This window comes from Bidens hawaiensis, unplaced genomic scaffold, assembly GCF_021521415.1.
Source record: "Bidens hawaiensis isolate Kalapana, Puna unplaced genomic scaffold, B.hawaiensis_p1.1 tig00026865_1, whole genome shotgun sequence".
NCBI lineage: Eukaryota > Viridiplantae > Streptophyta > Magnoliopsida > Asterales > Asteraceae > Bidens > Bidens hawaiensis.
This window is the reverse complement of record NW_027505082.1, coordinates 240,214-266,038: the sequence shown is the minus strand read 5'-3', so window position 1 is coordinate 266,038 and position 25,825 is coordinate 240,214. Positions and strand designations below refer to the sequence as shown.

General features: G+C 34.8%; 1 protein-coding gene and 1 pseudogene across 2 annotated transcripts; one reads left to right on the top strand and one right to left on the bottom strand.

Annotated features, from left to right (window-relative positions):
• The first annotated feature begins 11,088 nt into the window (after nucleotides 1–11,088).
• On the top strand, nucleotides 11,089–12,310 carry LOC143610552 (clavaminate synthase-like protein At3g21360). The gene is made up of 3 exons (XM_077085003.1): nucleotides 11,089–11,454; nucleotides 11,528–11,781; nucleotides 11,915–12,310. The coding sequence occupies exons 1-3, from the start codon at nucleotides 11,089–11,091 to the stop codon at nucleotides 12,258–12,260; spliced, it is 966 nt and encodes a 321-aa protein (XP_076941118.1). The 3' UTR covers nucleotides 12,261–12,310.
• A 223-nt stretch (nucleotides 12,311–12,533) lies between these two features.
• LOC143610559 (ATPase GET3D, chloroplastic-like) lies at nucleotides 12,534–19,032 on the bottom strand (annotated as a pseudogene). The gene is made up of 7 exons (XR_013149612.1): nucleotides 18,799–19,032; nucleotides 18,568–18,711; nucleotides 18,426–18,500; nucleotides 17,449–17,643; nucleotides 14,286–14,457; nucleotides 13,353–13,766; nucleotides 12,534–12,665 (listed from the first exon to the last, which is right to left on the bottom strand). The product of XR_013149612.1 is annotated as an ATPase GET3D, chloroplastic-like (transcript).
• Nucleotides 19,033–25,825: the final 6,793 nt, after the last annotated feature.

Here is a 25,825-nt window from a genome sequence, read left to right as displayed (position 1 = left end):
TCATTTTTTTTTACCAAGATCACCCGTATATTGTAACGAATTAAGTATATCTTCATTTTTTGTGAAATACCAGTTACACTCTTCAAGGTTTCTTACTATTAACTGAAGGGTATAAGTGTATAACTGATATTTATATTAATTTTATTGTTATTTAAATATTTTTTGTAATATTGACTGATCTACTTTTGTCATTTTATAATTTGCTACATATTTGGATGAGAAACTGGTTGATGTTCATGTAGGTGATTAAATACATTTTGATATTGAGATTTTGGATGCGGATATTATGCATGTTACTTTGTGAAGAGGACTATTCATTTGCATATCTAAAACCCAAGGTAAGTTATATTACTTTAAAATTATAATTTTAGGGGGTGTTTGGGATTTATTATTTGTCACACCCCGACTAGATAATGCGGAAGCGTAAAACGGGAATGTAACAGACACCTCTGGTATCAACAACATTGTTTATAAAGAAACATTACAACTAATTTACATTATATTACATTGGTTTATCTTTTATTACAAACTAGGTGTTACACCAAAATATACTCATAAGCTACTCTAGCCATACTGGTAGCCTTGCCTCTATTCACACCGCATCGATCACATTTAGTAACAGGTAGCACACAATCACGGATCTTCCAACTTCGGTAACCCTGAAAATCAGTTTAAAACGGGTTAACTACTGGAGTTGGTGAGTTTCACGAGTTTCAAGAAAACAGTAATGAGTATTCACAAGTCAACACTTGTAATCATGAAATAAGTATGTATGTATGTAAATGATGTATGTGATGTAATTATACTAAGCTACTGTAACATCCCGAAATTTCCAAAATGATATTAATTATATTACTTAATAATAGAGGGAAAGTTTACTCGGGTTATCGGGAAATAAATAAATAGAGTAGGAGTTGGTATGGGTCGGGCTAGTGTTGGGTAATGGATATGGGTTATGGACTTGGGTTATGAAAGAAGGAAGGAGAGTCCATGGGCTTAAGCCCATGATCCCTAAATATAAATACCATTAACCACCATTTAATCCTCATTCTCACATATTCCATACACACACACCCAAAACACACACGACCCGAACCAAGATCCGAAGGCGAAAACCCGAGCTTGTTGGTGCTGGAACGTTGTGACGGACCAAAACAACATCAAGGCTTCCGTGTTCGTAGTTCGACTCGTTCAAGGTACGTTTATAGTTAGAAATTGTTCGTATAGGTTCGGTGTGATTTGAGAAATGATAGATCTGAGTTTGTATGGTAAAAACGAATCCAACAAAGCTAATCTTACTGAAGATGGTTATGATTTGATGGGTTAATCGATTGATAAAAAGAACCCGTAACCTATATGCCTAAATCGCACCCTTTAAACATCGATGTTAGGTCGATTTGATGGTTGGGGTTTGTAGGCGCTGGTCAGACGATCCCGTGGGTACCTAAATCGAGATATTTGGTTAAGAAACGAAGGTGATTAAGGGATTTAAGAACGAACAGTAGCTGCAGACGACAACTTCGCCTGCAAGCTAAGTTCGCCTGATGAACTTCGCCTGCAAGCTAAGTTCGCCTGATGACAACTTCGCCTAAAGCCAAGTTCGCCTGATGACAACTTCGCCTGCAAGCTAAGTTCGCTTAAGGTTGAACTTCGCCTGCAAGCTAAGTTCGTCTGATGACAACTTCGCCTAAAGCTAAGTTTGCCTAAAGTTTAACTTCGCCTAAAGCTAAGTTCGCCTAAGGTTTAACTTCGCCTAAAGTCAAGTTCGATTAGAGAATAGATTAAAACGATAAGTAAAAGTAAGCTAATACTAGGCCACCAGATTAGATCAGACGAGTATTGATACGTGTAACTTATACAGTCAGCCGAGCTCAGTTAAAGAAGGGATTTACAACTATCAGAGGAAGAAGCAGAGTTCAGGTGAGTTTCTAGCCCCATTCCTTGTTATGTTTTCGGGGTTGTGTGCATACTCGACGTGTTGTTAATACATTTATCCTAAGTGATAAGTGTATGCCATATGTGATATATGTGATGGATATGAATGATTGTTTGTCGGTACGCGAACGATCTTCGGATATTGCGCCTACTGTCAGGTTAAAAATAAAGGTACGAATATTATATATCGAAGATGTATGAATATTACAAATGAATACTTGTCGGGGCGTGAACGATCTTCGGATATTGCACGTAACGACAAGGGGTATGGTGGTTAAATGAAGGATGTAAAGAACGCCTAGAATGTTTTTATGCTATAATGTAATTATTGTATATGTGAAGTATGTGTATACTGGTACACGAATGGTATGTGAGTTCTACGTTCGACATAGTAAGTTAGGATGGCAAATCCCTCTAACTTCTGTTGGACATAGACTTGGCAGGTGATGGCGTAGTTAAGGGCTGCGAGCCTTATACGTGATGTAGATGATAGATGTAAACGTAGATAGGGACGGTAGGCCTTTTACGTGTTATAGGAGATAGACGCCAACGTAGATAAGGACGGCGGACCTTATACGTAATGTAGATAGGCGTCAGCACAGGAAATGACTTTGGACCTTATACGTGCTTTAGCATGGGGGAGGACTGCGGACCTCGTACGTGCTATGAATTAGGTTGCAACATAGGGAAGGATCGTGGACCTTGTACGTGTTGTGGATGTATGATGGTATAGGGAAGGATCGCGGACCTTGTACGTACCATGAATGGTGAATATAGGTAAGGACGGCGGACCTTTTACGTGTTCACGACCTTGAGTACAGGTATAGACGGCGGACTATGAACATACTCTCGGTAGACTGAGGTTAGTGATTGTAGATATGTATGTATGTATGGTAGTAAGTATGTATGTAGAACAGAAGGGTAATTGGTTAAGTATGGATATGTATCTTCGGATATGTATGTATGTGTATGTATTGTGTGGCGTCCGATTAACTAGAACTCACTCAGCGTAGCTGACTTTTAGTATGCACGCAGGTGAGTGGGATGAGGCAGCTCGCTTGAGGAGACACGTGGCACTGAATAAGAGGCTGGCATCGGAAGACTCAAGACGTTTAAGTTAATGTTCGTTAATTTTGAAAGACAAAATGATGTTTTAAGACAAGATGTGTTTTGTTACGAAATGTTTTATGAAAGTTTTTATATTCCGCGAAAGTTTTAATGAACTCTGATTTGTAAGAACTGTGTTTATGAGTAAATCCGACGCTAAAGTAGGGCTACCGGGTTCGGGGCCTTACAGCTACAGTGAAGCCTGGACTGTTCGTGCTGCGTGCCTCCATTTCCCACGCTCAATCAACCACCGTGGCCCCTTTCCGCCCACAACATGCCCCGGTAGCTATGTCTAACACTACATAGCTGGTTCGTAAAAATAATATGAACATGTGCAAACGGGATAATGTCTCAGCAACCGTGCTAGCCCCGCTTGGGTTTGTCAAACCAATAGTACCATTCACAAGCCACCGGCTCGAAGTTAATCACTGTGATCGTGGGGACTTTCGTGTGTTAGCACTTAGATAATTCACATCATCACATGTTTCAGATAAGTATATAGATATAATCAAACATGCTTTTCACCCCAAAAGTTCGTAAAACAGTTTAAAAGTGGGGTCATGAAACTCACGGTTTAGTAGATAATCAGTACTATATCAGCTCGTGGTTTGTTCAGTCCGCTATCAGTAGTTCCTATAATCAATATTATAATAATATTAATATTTTAATATTATTATAATCTTAATACTAAACTGGGCTGTATAACTAATCTGGGTGTAGCTGGAAGCCCTAGAAAGTGGCAATAGGCTTAGGTTGTGATGTTGTTCAATGTCTAATACTTAAAACTGAATTTGGCTCAGATTCCCGTTTTCCCAACTGGGCCAAGTTGTTCGTTTACGCGTTCAGAAAACAGTTATGGGAAAATAAGCTTGGGTAAATATATTGGTTAATGAAATGATTAAGTTATAAAGAAGAATCACATACTAGGGTCCCGGATTAGCCACGGGGCCCGTTTCCGTTTATTCAGTTTGATTTAAGAAGAAGCGCGCACAATCCACCCGGATTGTCCAGGTTTCTCATAGAAAAGTTCGTTTTTACTTAATTAGTCCAAAAATATGATTTTTGATCACTCTTGGTGTTTTGATATTCCCGCAGGTTCGTTAGTCGCGAACTTGCCGGTTTATATAAAAACTGAATTTGTTTAATCTTTAAATTAGCATAATTAATTAACTGTTAATCATTAAATTATGAAAATTTAGCCACTTATCAATTAAGATATGTAGATTTTTATAAAAATATTTCTGGAATTATTTACTGATTTATTAATTTATAAAAATTCATTTTATCAGCTATATTTCGCCTGAAAATCGTCCGTTTACCCCAAACAATTTCCAAAAATTCCACAAAAATTCCTGAATACTCAAATCATGTCCCAAAACAACCTGTATCAATTCCAAAATGTAAAAAGCTCGTGCAATATTCTTTTCGGCCCAAATTCGATTGTAAAAATTCACACGAACGCAAATAAACAAAATACCTTTAAACTTCTCAAAATGATCCCAAAATTCATATATGATCAAAATACATCAAATCTGAGTTCCCAGAAAAATTTCATAATTTTTGAAGTATTTTAGCTATTTTTCCCAAATAAACATCCCAATTCGGTAATAAATTCGCCAAATATTCTCGGATGGTCGAAAAATTACCAAATTTGAACAGGGACTCATTGACATGGTCCCTAATGTTCCTGCAAAATTTCAAGGCCTAAAAGTATGCACATCACAACTTTAACCTAAACAGCCCATAAGCGAGTGTTTCGGCATTACCTTAGCGGGTTTGGCTCGTTTCCGACTTTCTAATCAACTTTTCAAGCTCTTGTGCTCCTATGTAGGCTAGGTACAGGTCCTATATCACAAACCAAGCAGGTTTCATCAATAGAACAGCCCTTTAACTTAGGGTTTCGGCTAGTGCCCAAAAACGAACTTTTGAACCGTAAAAACGTCGTTTCAACCCTTTAACCCGTGTTTATGGCCAAAAAAACTATCAAAACAGGTTCCTTACCATGTGTATGATCAAAACATGTTTATGGACCATTTTTAGGATTTTTACATGGTTAGGAATGATTTTTTGGCAATCAAACTATGTTTATTTGGTATTAATCAATGTTAAACAAGTGTAAAAGTAGCTTATTTAAGTTGTTTACCTTAGGGTTTCTTGAGTTTTTGGCTAGAGAAGAAGAGTTCCAGAAGTTGTGTTTGAAAATATGTGTAAAAATATATCAAATCTAGTTTATATGTGAAAGGAAAACAAAGGGTTCTTAGTCAACTTTGGCGGGCTGGGCTTGTTGGGCCCCCTTTTGGGCCCGTTTGGCCCACTTTTCTCAATTTACGTGCCCGAATGTGAAATGCCAAGTCCAAATTTACTTCGGGTTCGGTTTTTGGCGTGAAATATATCAGGTACGACAAACAATGCGAAAACGAGTGTTTTTCGGCTATTTTTGTGTAAATTTAGAAAAACATACTATACGTTTATAAAAATCGAAAATATTTTCACGGATTGCTTAAAACATTCCCACTAAGTGTTTTGTAAATCTTTTTCGGCTTAACGGATGATACAATGCTTGGTTTGTAACTATCTTTCGCATTTAAATCTATAGCGGGTAGTTAAACGAACATGTTTTCGTTTAACTTTTTTTTTTGCTATCGAACTAAGGCCATAATACTAATATTTTAGCTTATAGTAAACGTATATCAGTTATAGATGGCCCCCCGGGATATCTGGGTCATAACCATACCCGTTCGGTTAATCATTCGTTCGTTACGCAATAAGTCGTTAAACGCTTATTCGGTTTGTGAATACCAAGGTGTATCCGGTTTTGTCACGAATGTCACATTATTTTTACCTCCTTATGACTTATGGAAAAGTCATAAGTCACAACCTTGTGACTTATGGAACTTTTCCTCTCACATATTAAGAAAACCTAAACACCTTGACTTTTTAATAAGTTATAAGTCATAAGGAGACAAAAATAGAAATCCCAAACAACCCGTTAGTCAAGTGAAATAATTTGTGTTACTTTATGTGTTAAATGTGCAGGAGATGTAGGCTTTAGCTAATGAAACTTGAAACTTCATCTGATATGACTCAATGGGTAGCTGGATTTGCAGGTTTGACTTTTATAATAGCCTAACAATTGACCTTTGTGAGTTTACTTTTGGGATTTATTCATGCATATTGGTTTTTTTATGCATGTAAAAAGTTGTAATTATGCTCATGATAGGGTTCTAAAAGCAAGCCTGGTAGGCGGCCCCAGGTGACTGGTTAAATGGGTTCGGGTCATGATGGAAACGGGTTTTAAAAACAATTCAACTTGGTTTGGGTCTAAATGGATTGTTTGAAAACAGAATCGACTTGGTTTGGGTTAAAAAAATGGGGTTGGCTTAAAAGTTAAAACAGTTCCTTTGTAATTTTCTGAATTTCTTTTATATTTTCTTTTGTGAGTTAATATGACTTAACCGTGTAGTATGAGGTAAATTTTTTTTTTCATCCTTTATTGATTACATTGTGCACAAGTAGTTCGGTTTGGTTCAGTTTTGGGACCCAACCAAAACTGAAATTTTCATTTAACGTATTAGAGTTTTTGACTCCAATTGTATGCAACGTTCACTCTTTAATGTATTCATTCGCAACCTAAATAAACACAAGAATCTTATTTTAGGGTGTTCCTAATTTTATACACGGTTTACTCTTTAAGTGTTTGACCAACGTTTATTGTAAAATATTGACAAACTAAAGATACTCTTCCATGCTTCCTCTAACTGTGTGATGTCAAAAGCTGAATATATATTACCAAACTTTGGCATGATCAACTTTTTGTTGGTGTTTCTTTGTTATCTCTGCTACAACATTGACAAACTTTTACAAGGGTAAGATTATAATGCAATTTTGTAGAGATAATTATTTTTTTTTGATATATTCTTTGTAACTATGATGCGCTACAACATATATAAACAATGTCGTCTTGCGCCGGTATTCTAAACACGTTCAACAACTGATGGTGATATTTTGACATTTGAAACTGATGTGGGCAATACGTTAGTGTATATTGAGGTGCCGCATCATGCTCGGGTGAATTACTTCCACAAGTTCACTCGAGCTAATGATGTACTTAATGTTTACTGTTGGTGTATGGTAAATAATAAAATTTCTGTTTGGATGAAGAAAATTGTGAGATAACTACAATGAATCAGATAAACTTGAGATGTGAGTGCTGTGAATTATGAATTTGTAATTTAGTAAATTTGTAATTACTTTATGCTATTAATTTTTTTCATTCTACTATTTTCTTTTAATTTACCATCACATGTTATACAAATTCATTGTTTGTTAACTTATAGTGACTTGATGCTTAATATTGTGTTAGTATAATTTTAAATTAAGGTGTTTTTTATTTACAATTTTGAAAATAAGGTGTTATGATTATTTTTCATTTTTTGGGTCTTATATTTGTTTCTTATTAAGTTATAGAACTGTGATCCACTTGATGGAACAAACCCCATAGTTTTGTAGTAATTTGGTAATACAAACTTACATAGTTGAAATATTGGGTTTTACATAACATAAAATGATTGTTATTACTATTATTCAGTTGAAAATATTTTCAAAGTTTACTCTCACCCGATTAAAGATTAGGTATGTTTTATATTTTATGTTTTTAATGTTGCATATGAAATCAAAATTTCAATGGCAAAGCTTCTAAAAAAATATTTATGACAAACATATTAAGAACATTGGTAAAAAGGGAGACGCAGACATTTATTTCATGAACACTGTAGTAAATTGAAATTGGTGCTTACAAAATATAAGGTGAAAAATTGAACCGATACGTGTGCAAACATTTTAATTTAACTTACTTGATTATATGTTAATTTGATTTTTAAAATTCATATATCATATTTAATAACATGTTTAAAAAATAATTTTTTTCAACCCGTGTGTCACAATGGATATAAGCTAATATGAAATAATTACTGTAATTCTTTAGTATGTAATTGTGAATGAAACATTGTTAAATATTCTTGATTTCAAATTCTTTTGTACCAATACCCGTGTAGTACACGGGTTTATAACCTAGTATATTTAATAAAAGAAAATAAATGGGACACGTGTCAATTCGAGATTCATTCCTAGCTTAAATTTCCCGCTCAAACGATTTTCAATTTTTAATGAAGACATATTTATATTCTAATTGAAGAAAATATCTAGGATACATGTCATTTCGAGATTCATTCTTATCCTAAATTTCCCGCTCAAACTATTTTTTCTATTTTTAATAAAAACATATATACGTCAGTGTGATCAAACATATCAATCTATCCTTTAATTAAATATCTAATTACCTAAACTATACAGATTAAAAATGTTCGGGTATTTATGTCAATATAATCAAAATATTTATATATTTAACAAAAAAAATAACTAGATGCTACTTCGAGATTTATTCCTAACCTAAATTTCCCGCTCAAACTATTTTCTATTTTTAATGAAAATATATTTATGTCAGTGTAATTAAAACATATCAATCTATCATTTAATTAAATATCTAACTACCTAAATTATAGTTATTAAAATATGCGGTATTTATGTCAATATAATCAAAATATTTATATCTTTAATGAAATCATATCTACCTTTTTTTATTAATTCAATTTCAATACACTTTTGAGTGTAGGAGATAAATACGATAAAATTCAATTAATGATATTTATAAATCTAAGATGATAAATATAAGAAGAAATTATGAATGGATATCAATTTTATTTTCACATATTCATTCAACCGTTATGGTTTCATGGAGTTTTCTTTCATCTCTTTCGAAACTGAAACTGTAATATAAAATTGTGTTATTAATGCTAATTTTATATATGATGTTCTTTTTTATGTTATTCATAATGAAACATCTTACCATCTTTTGTTAGAATTCGTTATTCTATTAAAAAATATATAATTACAACTTATAAAATCACCACGTATATCTTTTTTGTGATTATGAAGAAATTGTCGTGAATACACCACGTATTCGTACGAATATTCCATTAGAAAATATAATTAAACTTATTAAACCATTTAATTTGATAAAATATAGGTTTTTTTTAAAACAAAAAATTAATCATTTAATTTTTTTTATAAATTAATTGTATTTCTTTTAAACATCTCGTGAATCACGCCGGTTCTAAAGCTAGTTTCTTTAATAATTATCAATCACTTAGAAAATGTATAATTATCAATCACTTAGAAAATGTCTCTCCTTTATATCGATGATATAATATATGAAAACAAGGCAAATTCGATAACATCATTTTTTATAGAAAATTGTAAAAAAAAAATATAAAAAATCTAAACATGTCGAAATCAAATATATAATTAAGTCATATTTTTATCAAATGAGCAGCGTTCTAGCGGTACCCTAGTGACTTTCTAAAAGATCACAATTACAGGTACCTAGGAGCATAACTTGATCATGAGCGAATATGAGGAGTAGCTCCTTTTGTTGTTTGGGAGTTTTCTCGACCTTTCTTTATTTAGTGTACCTGCTGGAGCCGGATGAGGGAAAAAGCACAGAGTTACTTATAAAGTCTCAAATCTCTTTCGCTTCTTCAGCTTGTTCCTTTCGTCTTTAGGGAGTTCACCGTTTCAAGTCTCATTTTGGACAAAATATCACGCACAAGCAGGGGCTTTACTAATATGCGTTTCCCCTAGAATTCATGAGGGACAAGATCACTAGGGTTGTATGTGATGCAATCGCAGACGTGGGTGACACTTTACCAATGGGTGTATCCGGTGGCCGGGTTTTGTTGGCCGTTCAAAAAATACCTTTTTCTTTTTCACAATAAAATATTTAAATTATTTATGTTAGTTAAATTTATATGAAGTATCTAAATATAAACGATTGTCAAGTGGCAGAGAGTTCTGCTTTTGTAGCGGCACAACAATTGTCAAGTGGTAGTCGGCGGCAAGGCTGGCTGGAGGGTGGTGCCAGTTGGACCGTCGGCCGGGGCACGTAATTTTTAGGGGCCAAAATTTTTTGTATCTGTATTTTTTATGTATGCATTTAAAAATATAAAGCTTATAAAATATTAATTTACCATCTTATAATTATTGAGCCCGAAATTATTTTTTATCCATAATCCATTTAATTAAGTTTAAATTATTGGGCCCAAAACTAAAACTAAAAACTTAAAAAATAAAATAAAAACCCGATGCAAAATAAAAGAAATAGCGGTCGATTGAAATTTCTCTTTGGTTCCTTCATTCTTTGTGAATGCTGAACAACGACCAACCCAGCCGACCACCACCGTTGGTTCGTTGTTAACCACCAGGCTCCTCCACGATTGACTAAGCTAGCCACCAACGACCAAGCTATTTTTTTTCCAATGTTAGGACTTAGGAGAGTTTCACGAATCATTGGTTGATCGTTAATTATTACGGTATTTGATTTTAATAATATATTTTTCTATGTTTATTGTTATAACATTAAGCCTCGTTTAAAAAAATTAGCTTATAAATTTCGTTACTCCTTAAGGCTATGGGCCTTTTTTTCCGGCTCGGCCGAGGTATTTAAATCCTCGGAGACGGCCCTGGTTTTTCGGAGGAACGCCCAAACCAAACTCTGAAACAAACAGCCCCGTTAAGACAACATAGTCTGACCAGAGTGGAGCATCAGGGCTTTTCAAATTTTGGAGAGCGCGGCAGCTTAAATACAAAAAGGTCGTTCTGAAAAAAAATCTAAATATAAACGAAGTTGCTAAATCTTAGACTTTATAAATTTTTATTAAACTTTTTGTACTTTTCCTTTGTTAGTATATTTCCTGACATGAAAAGAATCTTTCGGCCTCTTTAAACATAGAAACAAATACCAACAATAAACCTTAAGTCGTCTTTATATGTGAGACAAGTATGCATCTTTGTTATGAACATCGGTCAAGAAGTTAGTTTTATATTGTGGATTTTGCTTTTGGAACAACTTTACCATAATTGTGGCTATAAATACTCCTCCATTTTAGTCATTAATCCCATAATTAACCATCAAGTACACGAGTAACAACAATGGAGTACAACTGCAAGGAATTTAAGGTCGGGAAATGCGAAGGTGAGAAGTTGGTCGACGGTGAAACCATGTCGTTGGTGCTCGTGCCACCCGAGCCAAACAAGAACGGGGTCGACTCGTTACTTGAGGCTCTCAAGGACAACAAAGAATGGTTTGATGACTTGGTGACAAAGAACAATGCGGTTTTGTTACGAGGGTTTGACGTCAAGAATGCGGTCGAGTTCAATGACATCGTGGAGACGTTTGGTTGGGAGGATATCCGGTACTTGGGCCCCGCCCCTCGAACTCATATCCACAAGCGGATTTGGACCGCTAATGAAGGACCTCTTTCGGAGTTCATTTACTATCATCATGAAATGGTTCTGGTATGTTAAACAATGTGTAGTATTGTTCACAAAGTTTATATATGTGACATTGATAATAATATTATATGAACAGATAAACGAGTTCCCGAAAAAGGTGATACTGTTTTGTGAAATTCCGCCACCAGAGGGTGGAGAGACGCCATTCGTACCAAGCTTTAAAGTCACCTTACGAATGATTGAGGAGTTCCCGGAATTCGTGGAGGAAGTTGAGGCAAAGGGCTTAAGATACACGTTCATCGCTCTAAGCAACGACAATACCACCTCCATGAGAGGTCGCGGTTGGCAAGACGCTTTTGCAACACATGACCAACAAGAAGCCGAGAGAAGGTACATCAGTCATACACCAAGTCCCATAAGTTTTCCAGTAACAGTTCTCATAGTCGATTTTTTTTTACATATAACTTTATAGTCATATATATTAGCACAACCATTGTAACTAACTTAGACTCGAACCTGACAGGGCAAGGGCGCTAGGGATGGACGTGGAATGGCTAGAAAATGGCAGTATAAAGACGATTTTGGGTCCGAGGCCGTTGACAAAGGTGTTTGAGGGAAGGAAAGGGAGGCGAATGTGGTTCAACACGTTGGTCGGGATGCACGGGAAGGAGCTTAGCTCGGCTATGATGGCGGACGGGACGGAGATACCGGAGGACATAGTTAAGAGATGTGAAGAAATAATTGAGGAAGAAAGTATTCAATTTAAGTGGGAAAAAGGAGATGTGTTGTTTCTTGATAATTATGCAACACTTCATGGAAGAAGGCCATCTTTAGCCCCAAGAAGAGTCTTGGTTGCTACTTGCATATAGATTGGTTTGGTTTGCAAGCAAAATGTGACAATAATGGAGGCAAATAAAGATTGGGGTGTGTTTGGATGTTTGTGTTAAGGAGAGTGGGTGTTTGGGATAAGTTTTATTTCATGAAATTGATTACTATTAAATTAAAAAAAATAAACATATTTAATATTTATAAATATACCCATTTGCATGTCATGTATGTTCAAGATTTCCAAGAAACTCTACCATCTTATATAAGTAATGTAACTTTTTAATCAAAGACTTACTAACAAGACGAGTAGTTAGCTAACGCATTGTTATTATAAGCTTTCGGTCTATGAATTTAGCACCCCCAACCTTCCCTTGAATCTGAGAAGGTAAAAAAACAACCCGTCTTTGATCCCCGGCTTCAATCAATAACTCTGATCCTCCCCTATACTGCAAGATTCGACAATAGTCAAACAAACAAATTTTGACTTTAAAGTCAACACAATAATCTAAGATTAGGCTTGTAATCGAACCGAAAGTTAGGTGAACTGTTTATGAACCATTTAACAGACACGAACAAATGCTTCATTTGTACATTTATGTTCGTAAACGCTTGTTTACTGTATTATGTATTCACCTAATTTTTTAGGCCCATTACAATTTAGTTTATGAAATTAAAATTACACCCATTACAGTTTAGTGAAATTTTATTAGGTTTTTAGACCCAACGGATTGATGGTCTACTGAGTTATGTTTTTTCTCCTACATTCAGTTTGTTCATGAACTGTTCATTTATACTACAAGCAAACATAAATGAACACGGACGTGTTCATTTCTTAACGAACAAATACGAACAAGAAAACCTCATTTATTTAATTGCTTGTTTTCGATCGTTTGTTCGTTTAAAGTTAAAATGAACAAAAACGAGTATGCTTCAGTTTTGTCCGTGCTCGTTCGGTTCGTTTACAAGCCTATCTGAGATGAAAAATTACACAAGTTTATGTTGATCATCATTCATGAACGTTAGGTTTATATTACGGATATACATTTTGGGATGACTTAAGCATGATAAATAGTCAAAGAGTCAAACAATCAAAGTTTGGCTTTCAATATTACACAAGTTTTATGTTGACTTACTTGATACAGCTTGATTTCCGACTTGTCAAAACCGGGCATGAGAAGTGTCACGGTTATGTTAACGGGATCAAACGTCACGGACTGAGTATGCTCATTTAAACCAGTTCTTGAAAGAAGCTCTTGTGCGTCCTTAGAATTTTCGTTGCGCATTATATCTCCCCAATTCAAAGGGGATGTAAATGAAATAGGGGTAAAAGATGCAAAAGGCAAGGGCGAAAATTTAATTTTGGCGGTTTCGACATGTTGTTGGTCATAACTTGAATGTGATATGCCGAACGCACCGGAAACGAGTGCACCGGCTTGTACAGCACAGCCCCAGTAACGTAATGCTGTGTTTAACGACATCGGGTCGTTTGTATTCATCACGAGATAGCACCCGAATAGATCAGGATTTGTAACAAAAGATGACCCGTTCTGCATCACAAAATAAATAAAGAATAACCTTTTTTAATAATTTAGAGACCGGTATGTGACCCCAAGAATTTTTTTTTAAAGCTTTAAGATAGTTACATACACATACATCCAAACTTTTTAAATACCATATATATCCATACCAAATTCTAAATATGTGATGCATATCCTCACAAAACTTGTCAAATATCATGTATATATTTATACCAAATTATAAATATCATATATATATATATATCCATTTTAACATATTCCACATAAAACAATTTATGAGATAACCATTTTTACTTTTCTTAACACTTTAAAATTTCATTTTCAACCATATCTTTTATACATTTTTTTTTCACTTCTATAAATATATGCTAAAATTTAGAATTTCGTTTAAATATATATGGTATTTGACAAGTTTTGCTTATATATACGATGCTTAAAGTATTGGTTTGAATATATATAATATCTGATAAGTTTTGTAGGTATGAAATTATCCCTAGTTGCTACATCTAAAAATTGAGAATGTGATACCTCTAATGTATGCTCTAATTTGTCCCAAATTTCTCCACTAAGCTGTCCATTATAACCAGAACTATAATTTCCTGCATTTAACGACTCATCCGCAAGTCTCAATAGTGATGGGCCCGCCAACCGTCCGAAATCGGTCTTTTCAGCCAATAACCGCACGTATTTCAAATACAATCTGATAACATAAATATGATTATATAGCATCATTATATGTAGGGGTGTAAACGAGCCAAGCCGCTCGTGAACTACTCAAGATTGGCTCGCTAAAAGCTCGAATCAAGCCATGCTCATACGTGCTCGAGCCTAAAAATAAGCTTGTTCAGTAAACGAACCCAAGCCAGAGATTTTACTTATCAAGCCACAGCTGGCTTGCGAGCCTAAAGGAGGCTATTATTTATATAACATTTATTTAATATATTAAATATATACTTGTATAAAAATTATTACCTATAAAATAGTGATAAAAATAGGTAAACAATAAATATACTATGTAATATATTAAAATTAATTAACAAATAAAAAACGAGCCGAACCGGAGCTGGTTCACAGCCTAAATGAGAGTATTATTTATAAAATTCGTATTTGATGTATTAAATATAAATTTATATAATAATTATTATGATGTATAAAATTATGATAAAAACAAATAGAGCTAATTGCAATTTTGGTCCCTGAGGTGGTACCCAAAACGCAGGTTTCAACCCCGTGGTGGCATTTTTGCAGTTATGGTCCCAATGGTCAGCATTTTTTTGCAATTAGGCCCAGCCGTTAACTAACTTGAGTAATGTCCGTTAGTTTCAAGGGTGTTATCGTAACTGCACCTTTATATCACCCCGGCTCCAAATAAACCCCCTCCCCTTGGCAACTTACACCCTAATTACGTCTCCTGCCGTCCCTCCGTCGTGTACGATCGTCGCCTCCATGTCCCCTCATGGCCTCCGTCATCTCACACACGCCTTCCCGATGGCTTGGAGTTTGGATGCACTCGTTACTACCTCGTTCTTCACAAGTAACAGCATTCACCTTTTACTGTTAACTTAAGTTTTAGGTTGATGCTCTGTAATTGAGATGATTATGTTATTGCTTTTATAGCCTTGACTTGGATGGATGTTAGCTTTGACCACCTGGAACTTGAGTTGGTTGTTTTGGTGAAAACCCGACCATGCCGTATCTTCAATTTCCAGTTTCAAGCAAGTGGCCAGGATCAAATCGAGTAGGGTTTAAGTAGTTGGTGGTTTAGTGTTTTGTATATTAATAACTTAACTCATAATGACCTAGACCGGTAATCATGTATTTTGTATTAAGTATTAACTTAACTATTTATTAGTGCCTTTTGTATAACAACTAAACTTGCAATCTCTTTATGCAGATGAAATGTTGTATTAACTTATGTATGCTTGTTTTTCGACTGTGTCTGTACCTATGTTTCTATGTATTAGCAAATGCAAGTGCAATGTGGTATTAACAAATGCAACCAAACTACTTGTTTTGTGTATCTATGTATGCTTTGTTAGATTTTGTTATGTATAATTTATGTGTAGAATTAGATGCATTTGTTGAATTTGTAGAACAACAATAACAAGCTAATTAGTTAAGGAATCAAGTGCTTACAATGTGTGCATGTTTATTTATGCAGGGGCATAACAGTATTTGTTTGTTTGTATGAATGTACGTACGTACGTGCGTATGTATAATTAGTATGTATAAATAGTGTGTAGAATTAGATGCATTTGCTGACTTTCTTTGACTTTTGTGTGTATGTCTAACTGTATGCATCTGTGCTGTGTATATATCTATGTATGTCTATGTATGCATAGACATATACATATATGCATCTGTGTATGCATATATAAATAGCTTATTTGTATACAACATTGGCTTATCTATGCATATACACATTTATGTATAGATATAGATAAATATATACATTTTTGTATGTACCTTTGAAAGTCAAGCATTGGCTTATCTGTGTATATATGTATACATCTGTGTATATATCTATGTATGCATAGATATATACATATATGCTTCTGTGTATATATGCATGTTTGTATCTGTGTATATAGTATCTGTGTATATATCTATGTATGCATAGATATATACATATATGCATCTGTGTATATATGTATGTTTGTATCTGTGTATATGCATTTATGTATGTATCTATCTGTGTTAATACATGTAAGAGTAAAGTCACAGTTGACCTTGGAAAGTCAAACTGTGTGTCATGTGTATTGAATGGATTTGAATGTATATGCATGTATGTGTGCACCTTGTGTTTCAATCGGTAAAGGTTGTGTAAAGTCAAACTTTGACTTAGGAGAGTCAAACTAGGTAAATCTTTGATTTCATGTCAATTTGGTTAGTTTTATACAAAAAATTAGCTTAGGTGGTCAAGATGATTACTTATGTTTAGTAGATTGTAATAAGTAGCTTACATTAAAGGTCAAAGAAAGTCAACCCTAAAAAGTCAAACTTCTGGTTGGCTAACACAGTTGGAGGGAAAATAAGTTAACAGACAGAGGGTCCAAATTGTATGTATTTAAAACCACAGGGTTGAAAATTGCAAGGATAGAACGGTCTTTTCGCAAAAAACCAAACTTTGGGTTCACAGAGGGGTCCTAATTGTAGAAAAATGCTGACCACAGGGACCATAACTGCAAAAATGCCACCACGGGGTTGAAACCTGCTTTTCGGGTACCACCACAGGGACCAAAATTGCAATTAACTCAAATAAATACATATTGTGTTATATATAAAAATTATAACTAAAATAAATATAAAAATTAACTAATAAAAAAAAACAAGTGGAGCCTAAACTAGACTATATATAAATTTTATTTAATATATTAAAGAATATCCTGGTATAATAATTATTACAATGTATTAAATTACGATAAAAATAAATATATATTATGTTATATATAAAGTTATCTAAAATAAATATAAAGAACAGTATGAGCTGAGCCCAAGCTAACCTCAAGCTTGAAAAACTACTCACAAGCCCAAGTTTTAAAGATAGAGCTCGAATCAATCCGAACTCGAGCTCTAGTAAGTTAAACAAGCCGAGCTCGAGCAATTCAACCTCGGGCTCGACTAGGCTCATTTGTAATCCTAATTATATGTATATAGACATATTAGAAAGAGAAAGAGAGAGATGTGAAACCTTGATTTCCCGGTTGCACCTATCAACCTTATTGTTTCTTCGGTGCTTAACCCATCATAAACAATTACATCAAAATCGTATTTTGGATTATTCTTTTGATTTTTTTTTCCTTAAAAACCCGACAAGTTTTTCAAGCTCCAAGGCGGAGAATATCGTATCCATTCCCGGAAGCACACCGAGCTCTTCTCCCACCACCTACTCAAAAAATGGTGCACTAAACGTCATCTAGATCAATCTTGTAACTATTTAATTTGACTTTATGTAACAACAAACCATTAGTATTGCAAAATATATATATATATATATATAAATGAGCATCTTGGAACAAAAGTAGCGGCGCAAGCCACAAGCTGAGCCAACACTAGCACGGGCTTGGCTCGTTTACAAATTGAGCCGGCTCAGCTCGTTTAGATACGAGCCTTTCAAACAGCCTTACTTGTGAGTTATCCGCCATCAGCTCGCTAAATGCTTGAATTGAGCCAAGCTTAAACAAGTTTGAGCCTAAAAATAAGATGGTTTAATAAACAAGCCTGAGCTTCCCTAGTCGGTCTCAAGCTGGCTCGCGAGCCTTAACGAGCATATTTTTTAAGTAACTTTTATATAATATATTTGAAAATATATCTTCTACAAGTATTATTATTACATATAAAATTATGATAGAAATAACATATGTTATGTCATATACAAAATTACTATTAAAATATATGTAAAAATATATATATATATATATATATAGATTTAAATAAACTAATAAATATATATTAAATTAGCCTAGCTCAAGCCTAAACGAGCTCGGGCTCGGTTCGTTTAGAAAGACACCAACCATGATGTTGAATTCTTTTTTGCATTACATTTTCATAAATGATTCAAAAACGTTTCATTACTGCAAACTATGGTCAGCTTATAGACTAAAACAAGTATAAAAATCAAAGGTTTTATATCCACAATGAAGAAATCAATAATAGTCACATACCCACCCCTTCAAGTACTCCTTGTGTCAAATTGAGACGTGCATCGGCCTGCTTCAGTTTGCTAAGTGGCTCGAGAATCAACTAATATCATCAAACACACTTTATCAATACACAATGGTCAAAGGATGCAGCAACAAACAGAACTTACTTTTGTAGTTTCCAATCTGACAGCCGAAAGATTATGATTGCAAGTAACAGGAGTTGTTCCAATCTTACAATTAAGTATGTAATCCGCAGTGGGATCTTGTGAGTGTATGACCAAACATGTTTTGAGCCCCGCCATTGCGTAATGCTGCAAGTTTTCAACTTTTCAAAATCTTAAGAGTTGAACTTTGAATCTACCTACTATTGTTGAAAGAAAAGAATTAAGAAAGCGAACCTGAGCGGCAAAAACGGCGGAAAAGGTCTTACCGGAGCCACCTTTCCCTAAAAACGTGACGAATTTTGTGGGTTTTGTAACGGATTGTGTTGTTGAAGTCTTGGCGATTATTATGGCCGGCGGCATTCGTCGGAGGGGATTGAAGTTATAATAATAAGGGAATTGCAGAGGCAAAGACAAAGAGGATGAAGATGAAGGTAAAAAGAGGGTGGTTGGAGGGTTACAGAAAGCCATCTGTAATTGTAATTGATCCAATTCCAGACAGAAATTTGATCAACTGGTAGCATCACCGGTCACCATGCCTGTTCGGCTAAACATTTCTTTTTTTCCTTTTATCTTTGGGTAATAAAATCTTACTATTTTAAAGGTGGTGTTATATTAAATACAGGTCCACCTTCAATATGATAATATCAAGTAAACATGTGGTTAGGTGAAAACTAGCTACGTGATGATTCAAGAACAAAGATAGAATAAAGACGATGAACACGGTGGTATAACTTCAAAGCACCCATATATTATGTCAGAAACTTAAGTCCCTTAAAGAAAACCGATTACAATGATATTACTTGTGATGTCTACTCTTGACTAATGATAAACAAGACGCTTATATAGGTTATACAAGCCACATAAGGCCAAGCCCAGTCTAATCCAAAAACCCAAAAGTACACCGAAAACATATATTAAATACATTTAACTATCTTTGTGAACCACAACAACTCGTCATGCTTCTTTTGTCTTGATCATGTTGTTATTCGTTTGATATGCATCAGTCTCACAAATTCATGACCTAACAATCCCCCCCCCCCCCAGACTAATGCTATCAAAACCATTAGAATCTTCAGTATGACATGATCAACAACTTTAGCATTTGTATCCGATGCTCTACCAATCTCCCCCTCTTTGATTGCATCATATAATATTTAACTTCGGACACTTCATATGTTTTCGTTGCAAGGAATCAGTCTTGAAAAAAATAGTCAACTTTGGTAGAAAGACCAATCAAAATATTTTGAAAACTTTTAAATAAAATAAAAACATATATTTGTATTTTAATTTTTCTAATTTTTCTAGTGATTTTCTTGAAAAGACTTAAAACGAAATCATACCAGCTTAACCGATTGTATCACTCATTAAATTTAGTACACACTTAACTTACAAGTTTTGCAAAGAAGTTAGGATCAAATTGTTCTAGGACCGACCAAAGAACATTTTTTCTGCACACGCATACTTAGCTAGATCTGGTCCATTGTTGGTATTGTTGTCCACTTAAATCCATGCCCGTAATATTCACTTAGATGGATAAGACCGGACACAATTTAAGTTTGTATGAGCTAATTGGACCCACACTTAAAAGTCAAGAAACCACTTTGCCAAGTTTCATTAACAGTTTTACCGGACCAAGTCACACCAACTTGACTTAAACCTTTTGTCACGTGATCAAAATTAGGTTTGACTCAATATACACAACCTACAAACTCTAGTTTGGTCCTTGAGTCCCCTCGCAGTAATGATTCCTTTTTTTCAAGTGCTCCTCGCTGTTTGGATATCAAGATTGATTGACAGTAGTTTCCTTCATGGTGGTTTAACTAGACACTTTACATAACTTTTACTCTTGCTCTTTGTTTTTGGCCTTTTGGCTTTTATATCATTGAGCATTTTGCTTTAAACATTTAGGCCTGTGCCTTGTTTTGATGTTTCGATACTTCAAAAAATCCACCATGTTGGACAATTTACAAATTGATTCAACACTCAGGTCTGCGCCACTACGCAATGTAGTGCCGAGCAAAATTGTCTTCTGTTAGCATCAACATTTAGGTCTACGCTACCGCGCAATATAGTACGGAGCTTCGCGGGTAGAAATACATATACGATATGTATAATAAGTATGTATACAAAAAGTAGGTTTTTAAGTTGTGATCACATGACACGATGCTTGAGTATGACTTGACCTTTCATCCTGATCTTTACGCAAGACTTAGTTAAGTTAATAAAATCTAAGATGCGTCCCACTAAGAACATGTTCATTAATTTTAGACAAGTCAACGGTCAAACCGACTTTTCATTCTTAAGGGCTGAATCTACTAACACATGGATTTCAGAGTCTATGCATTTCAGCTACAGTACCTTACATGTGTTGATCGACCGTTAACATGAAGATTCATACCACTTCCAAAATAAATGCGTCAAAACAAACAAAACAAAACACTATTTTTGTATTATTATTATTTTTAAATACGCACACACTGTTTTTGTATTTTTGATCTTTTATAAAAAGCAAATAACACACACACACACATACACACTAATGTGACAGTCAGCCAGCTGATGTACTATCATTTCTCATGTACATTCAAGTCATTTTCAATTTTCTAAAAAACAAAACAAACTTTACTTGAAAATATTTTTGGATTTCTAATAAAATTTTAATTTCTCCCCCTAAATTTGTGCATAAATTGAAAATAGATAAAAAAAATAAATTTATGTACAAATTTTAAATAAAAATTTTGCTTTTGTTTTTGTGTTTGTTTTTGACTGATCAATCTTCCATACCGAGGTGATACAATTTACCTTTTATCATTTTCCTATTTGTGTGAATCTCCCCCTAAGAACAAGCTTGATCTTTGAGATTCTGCACATTTTTGAGTTGAATGACTGGAACAAACTTTTAGTATAAAATATATTCCATGATTGTTTGTCTGATCTCCCCCTAAGAACAAGCTTGGTCTTTGAGATTCTGCACCGTTGCGAGTTGAATGACTGGAACAAACTTTTAATATAAAATATATTCCATGAATGTTCCTACACTTAGAGAGCACATCAAAACGTTCTTCACCCTAAATTCCCGCCCAGGGAACAAATATTCCATTTAATGATTTTAAAACTTTAAAACTAAAAGATATTTGCCCTGTCATGTGTCTAAAACAACCCATTTAATAAACTTTAATTTTGTGGTTGTTCCTACACGAATAACAGGATCAGTTGGACATAGAAAACCAAGTCATGAATGTCTTGGGGTTCCCCTGAGCATCAACATACATGACCTCTTGCCAACACATGTCTTTTCCATCATTAATGGACACGGTGGTTTTACAAGTTTTGTTTCTTGAGTTTTAAGTCTCGAAATCTGTTTTGGTTTAGTAATACGAGAAAGAACAAACTTTTTCACTGAAGGGCAGGGACACTCCTTCACCAGATGTCCACAATCCCCACAGACGAGGCACACCTTCATGATTTTTCTTTGCTAAGTTCTAGTCACCAAAGATTTAACCATGGAACTCACAATCTTTGTTGTATTTGGTGAATTCTTCTTCATTGGCTTAGAATAAAACTTTTTCTCACACTGTAGCTGTCTGTTTTTTCATATAATATGGTCCATAAAAACGATGAACTCAATTTCTTGCTATGTGACCCGGAGTACCACAATAATAACACAACTGCCTTTTAACATAGGCAGCACCGGGTTATAGATAATTGTTTGTCGGTCCTGTATGGTACCGATGTCAAGTTCAGTGAGATTTTTTTAAAGAAAGAACAAAGTGGTATCAAAGCGAGTACCATAGCCGAAAGTACTTGTACCCGTGCCTGCACCATAAAATTGGGTACGGGTACGGGGTACCCGGATTTACTGATTTTACGTACGGGTACTTTCGGGTACATATACGGGTATGTGTAACACCCCGGCGTAAACAGAAATGCCCAAGTGTAACGTACAAATTGTTCAAACACACATGACACTATTAAGTGACCATAATATCATTAATGCATTCAAGCTTCAAGTACACAAGTTAAAACTAAGAAAACAACTGAAATAACTTGTCCATTATTTTTGATAACCTAAAACTAGTGTCTTCATCGCTTTAACCTCTATAATCGTACATGTAGCATGTATATAAAATAAAAGGTTAACTAACAAGTAGTCGGTGAGAATCACACAGTTTGATATAAACACGTAATGAAATCATACAATTCTATGAACATGTGTACAACGCAAGCAAGGTCCTTTCCAGTTGGCAACAACCAGCGTACTCAAATAAACGCACGCAAGGGTACTTTCTAGCTGGTAACAACAAATATACTCGGATCTGGGGTGCCTTTTCCACTTATAACATGATGGTAGTAAATGGAAAGGGGGGCGTATGATCATATTTATCGAAATCACCACTTTAAATTGAATCAACACAAGTAAGCAAATAAACACACAAGTTTATAATACGAATTGTAGTTTAAATAAGGAATAACTAAGTAATTGTTTGAGTAGGATATACATGCTACCCTCAAAATGTAAAAACGTTTAAAAAGGGGGTGTGAGAAACTCACCTTTGGAATAGATGATAACGAGAAACGAAATCCGAAAGTGCGTGAAACGAACCTTCGGTGGTGATGGAGGACGGTAGGTGGTGGTGATGGATGGTGGTGGCGGACGATGGTGGTGGGTGGTGATCAATGGTAGTGGTGGACGGTGGGTGGGTGGTGGGGATGGATGGTGGTGGTGGCGAACGATGGGTGGTGATGGTGGTGGTGGATGGTGACGTTAGTGGTGATGGTAGAAGGTGAACGGTGGGTGGTGGTGGTGGTAGAATCTCGTCTCTCAAGACGAAATTTGAAAATCTCTTTTTCCTAGAATTTGTAAATATGGACGGAAAATGTAGGAAAAATAAAAACACAGTCTATTCAGACGGTTTTTTGAGAAAAAAAAGTTTATTAGAATTTGGACTTTTACTCCAAGTTTTCTGGGAAAATTCCCAAAATAGCCCTTTTAGAGAGAAAAAGCCCAAATAGCCCTTTCTTCCTCAAAAATTTTTAGAATTTGGACTTTCCACACACATTGGGAAAAGATAATAATATAGAGGGAGCAGGCCAAATAACTAAGAAAAGTTAGGGATGAGACCAGATTTGGAAAAATAATGAAGGGAAAGTCCAAATAATTTTGAAATTTTGGAGTAAAAGTTTAAATTTCTACTAAACTTTTTTTCTCAAAAAACCATCCTGAGAGACTGTTTTTTTATGTTTCCTACATTTTCCGTCTATATTTTCAAATTCTAGGAAAAAGAGATTTTCAAATCTCGTCTTGAGAGATGAGATTCTACCACCACCACCACCCACCGTTCGCCTTCTACCACCACCACTACCGCCATCACCACCACCACCCACCGTTCGCCACCACCACCATCCACCTCTACCACCTACCCTCCGTCCGCCACTACCATCGATCACCACCCACCACCATCGTCCGCCACCACCATCCATCACCACCACCCACCGTCTACCACCCGACGGTAAAGATGAAGATAAAGATAAGAATGAAGATGAAGAAGATGAAGATGAAGAAGGAGATGATGATGATGACGATGATGATGAAGACGGTGGTGGTGGAGGACGGTGGGTGGTGGTGATTGATGGTGGTGGCGGACGATGGTGGTGGGTTGTGACAGATGGTAGTGGCGGAGGGTGGGTGGGTGTTGGGGGTGGATGGTGGTGGTGGCGAACGGTGGGTGGTGGTAGAATCTTGTCTCTCAAGACGAGATTTGAAAATCTTTTTTTCCTAAAATTTGAAAATATGGACGGAAAAGGTAGGAAACATAAAAAACATTCTTTTAAGACGGTTTTTTGAGAAAAAAAGTTTAGTAGAAATTTGAACATTTACTCAAAGATTTCAAAAGTATTTGGACTTTCCCTTTATTATTTTCCCAAATCTGGTCTCCTCCCTAACTTTCCTTAGTTATTTGGCCTGCTCCCTCTATATTATTATCTTTTTCCAATGCGTCTGGAGAGTCCACATTCTAAAAAATTCTGAGGAAAAAAGGGCTATTTTGGGCTTTCTCTATCTAAAATGGGCTATTTTAGGAATTTTCCCTTTCAAAATTATTTGGAATTTCCCTTTTTTATTTTTCCAAATCTGGTCTCATCTCTAACTTTCCTTAGTTATTTGGTATGCTCTCTCTATGTTATTATCTTTTTCCAATGCGTCTGGAAAGTCCAAATTCTAAAAAATTTTGAGAAAAAAATGGTTATTTTGGACTTTCTTTCTCTAAAAAGAGCTATTTTGAGAATTTTTCCTTTAATTAAACATAGTCAATGATCTGGGAATTAGAAAGAGCTCGAATTAGTAAATATAAAAGGGCACGTTGCCGTTCATTTAGAATAGTAACTTGTTGAAACTACTGTGATTGAATAATACATTTTTACATGATGCATAGAAGATATTCAAAGTCAGATAGTTTAGTTTCACCTTATTAGAGCATTCACATAGCTCCCCCATCTTTATATATATAATTACACTAAAAATTATTACATTTTTCTTTACTTTTCAATTAAACACTACTTTTTTATATCCTTTTCATTACAGTTTTCGCTCTTTTCTACTCACAACCAATTCAACAAATATTAAAAAATAAATTGGGGCAATCAATGTTCCCCCAAATTTATACAAAATCACTATATTTATCTCTCCACCCTAAAATTTACACTTACAACTACTCATAACTTTATCATATAATTTATAAACCCACTCACACATATTTAGAAGACCTGATGTGACATTGTTTAGTAGGCAAAATGCATTATTCGATTCTTATAGTATTATACTTATGTACATATTATTGGTTAAGAAATAAACTTCAGTCATAAAATATACCACCCTTTTAATGAATGTGGTTTTTCGCCACTATTATCATAATCGGACCCTCCAAATAGAGTTAAAGTGGTTTACAGGGTTGGGAGTTATAGGAGGAGAGGGTATACAAAGGAATATAACATCACCCACTCAAATTTTCATAAAGATGACTAGTGATGAGTTTATTAGTCGTAATTTACCATCATTGTGGCTTCAAAAGCAAGTTAGCAGGATTTATCATTGTGCTATGCCTTGGTTGTTACTCCATTTTATTCTAATAAATAATGATTAATGATCATTCATATAAATATTTTTTTTTAATTTTCTCAAACAACTGCAAAATGTAGTGCACTAAAAATATCTAGAAATAATATCTCAATATAAACTCTTTTATACAAACTTAAACACACTAGT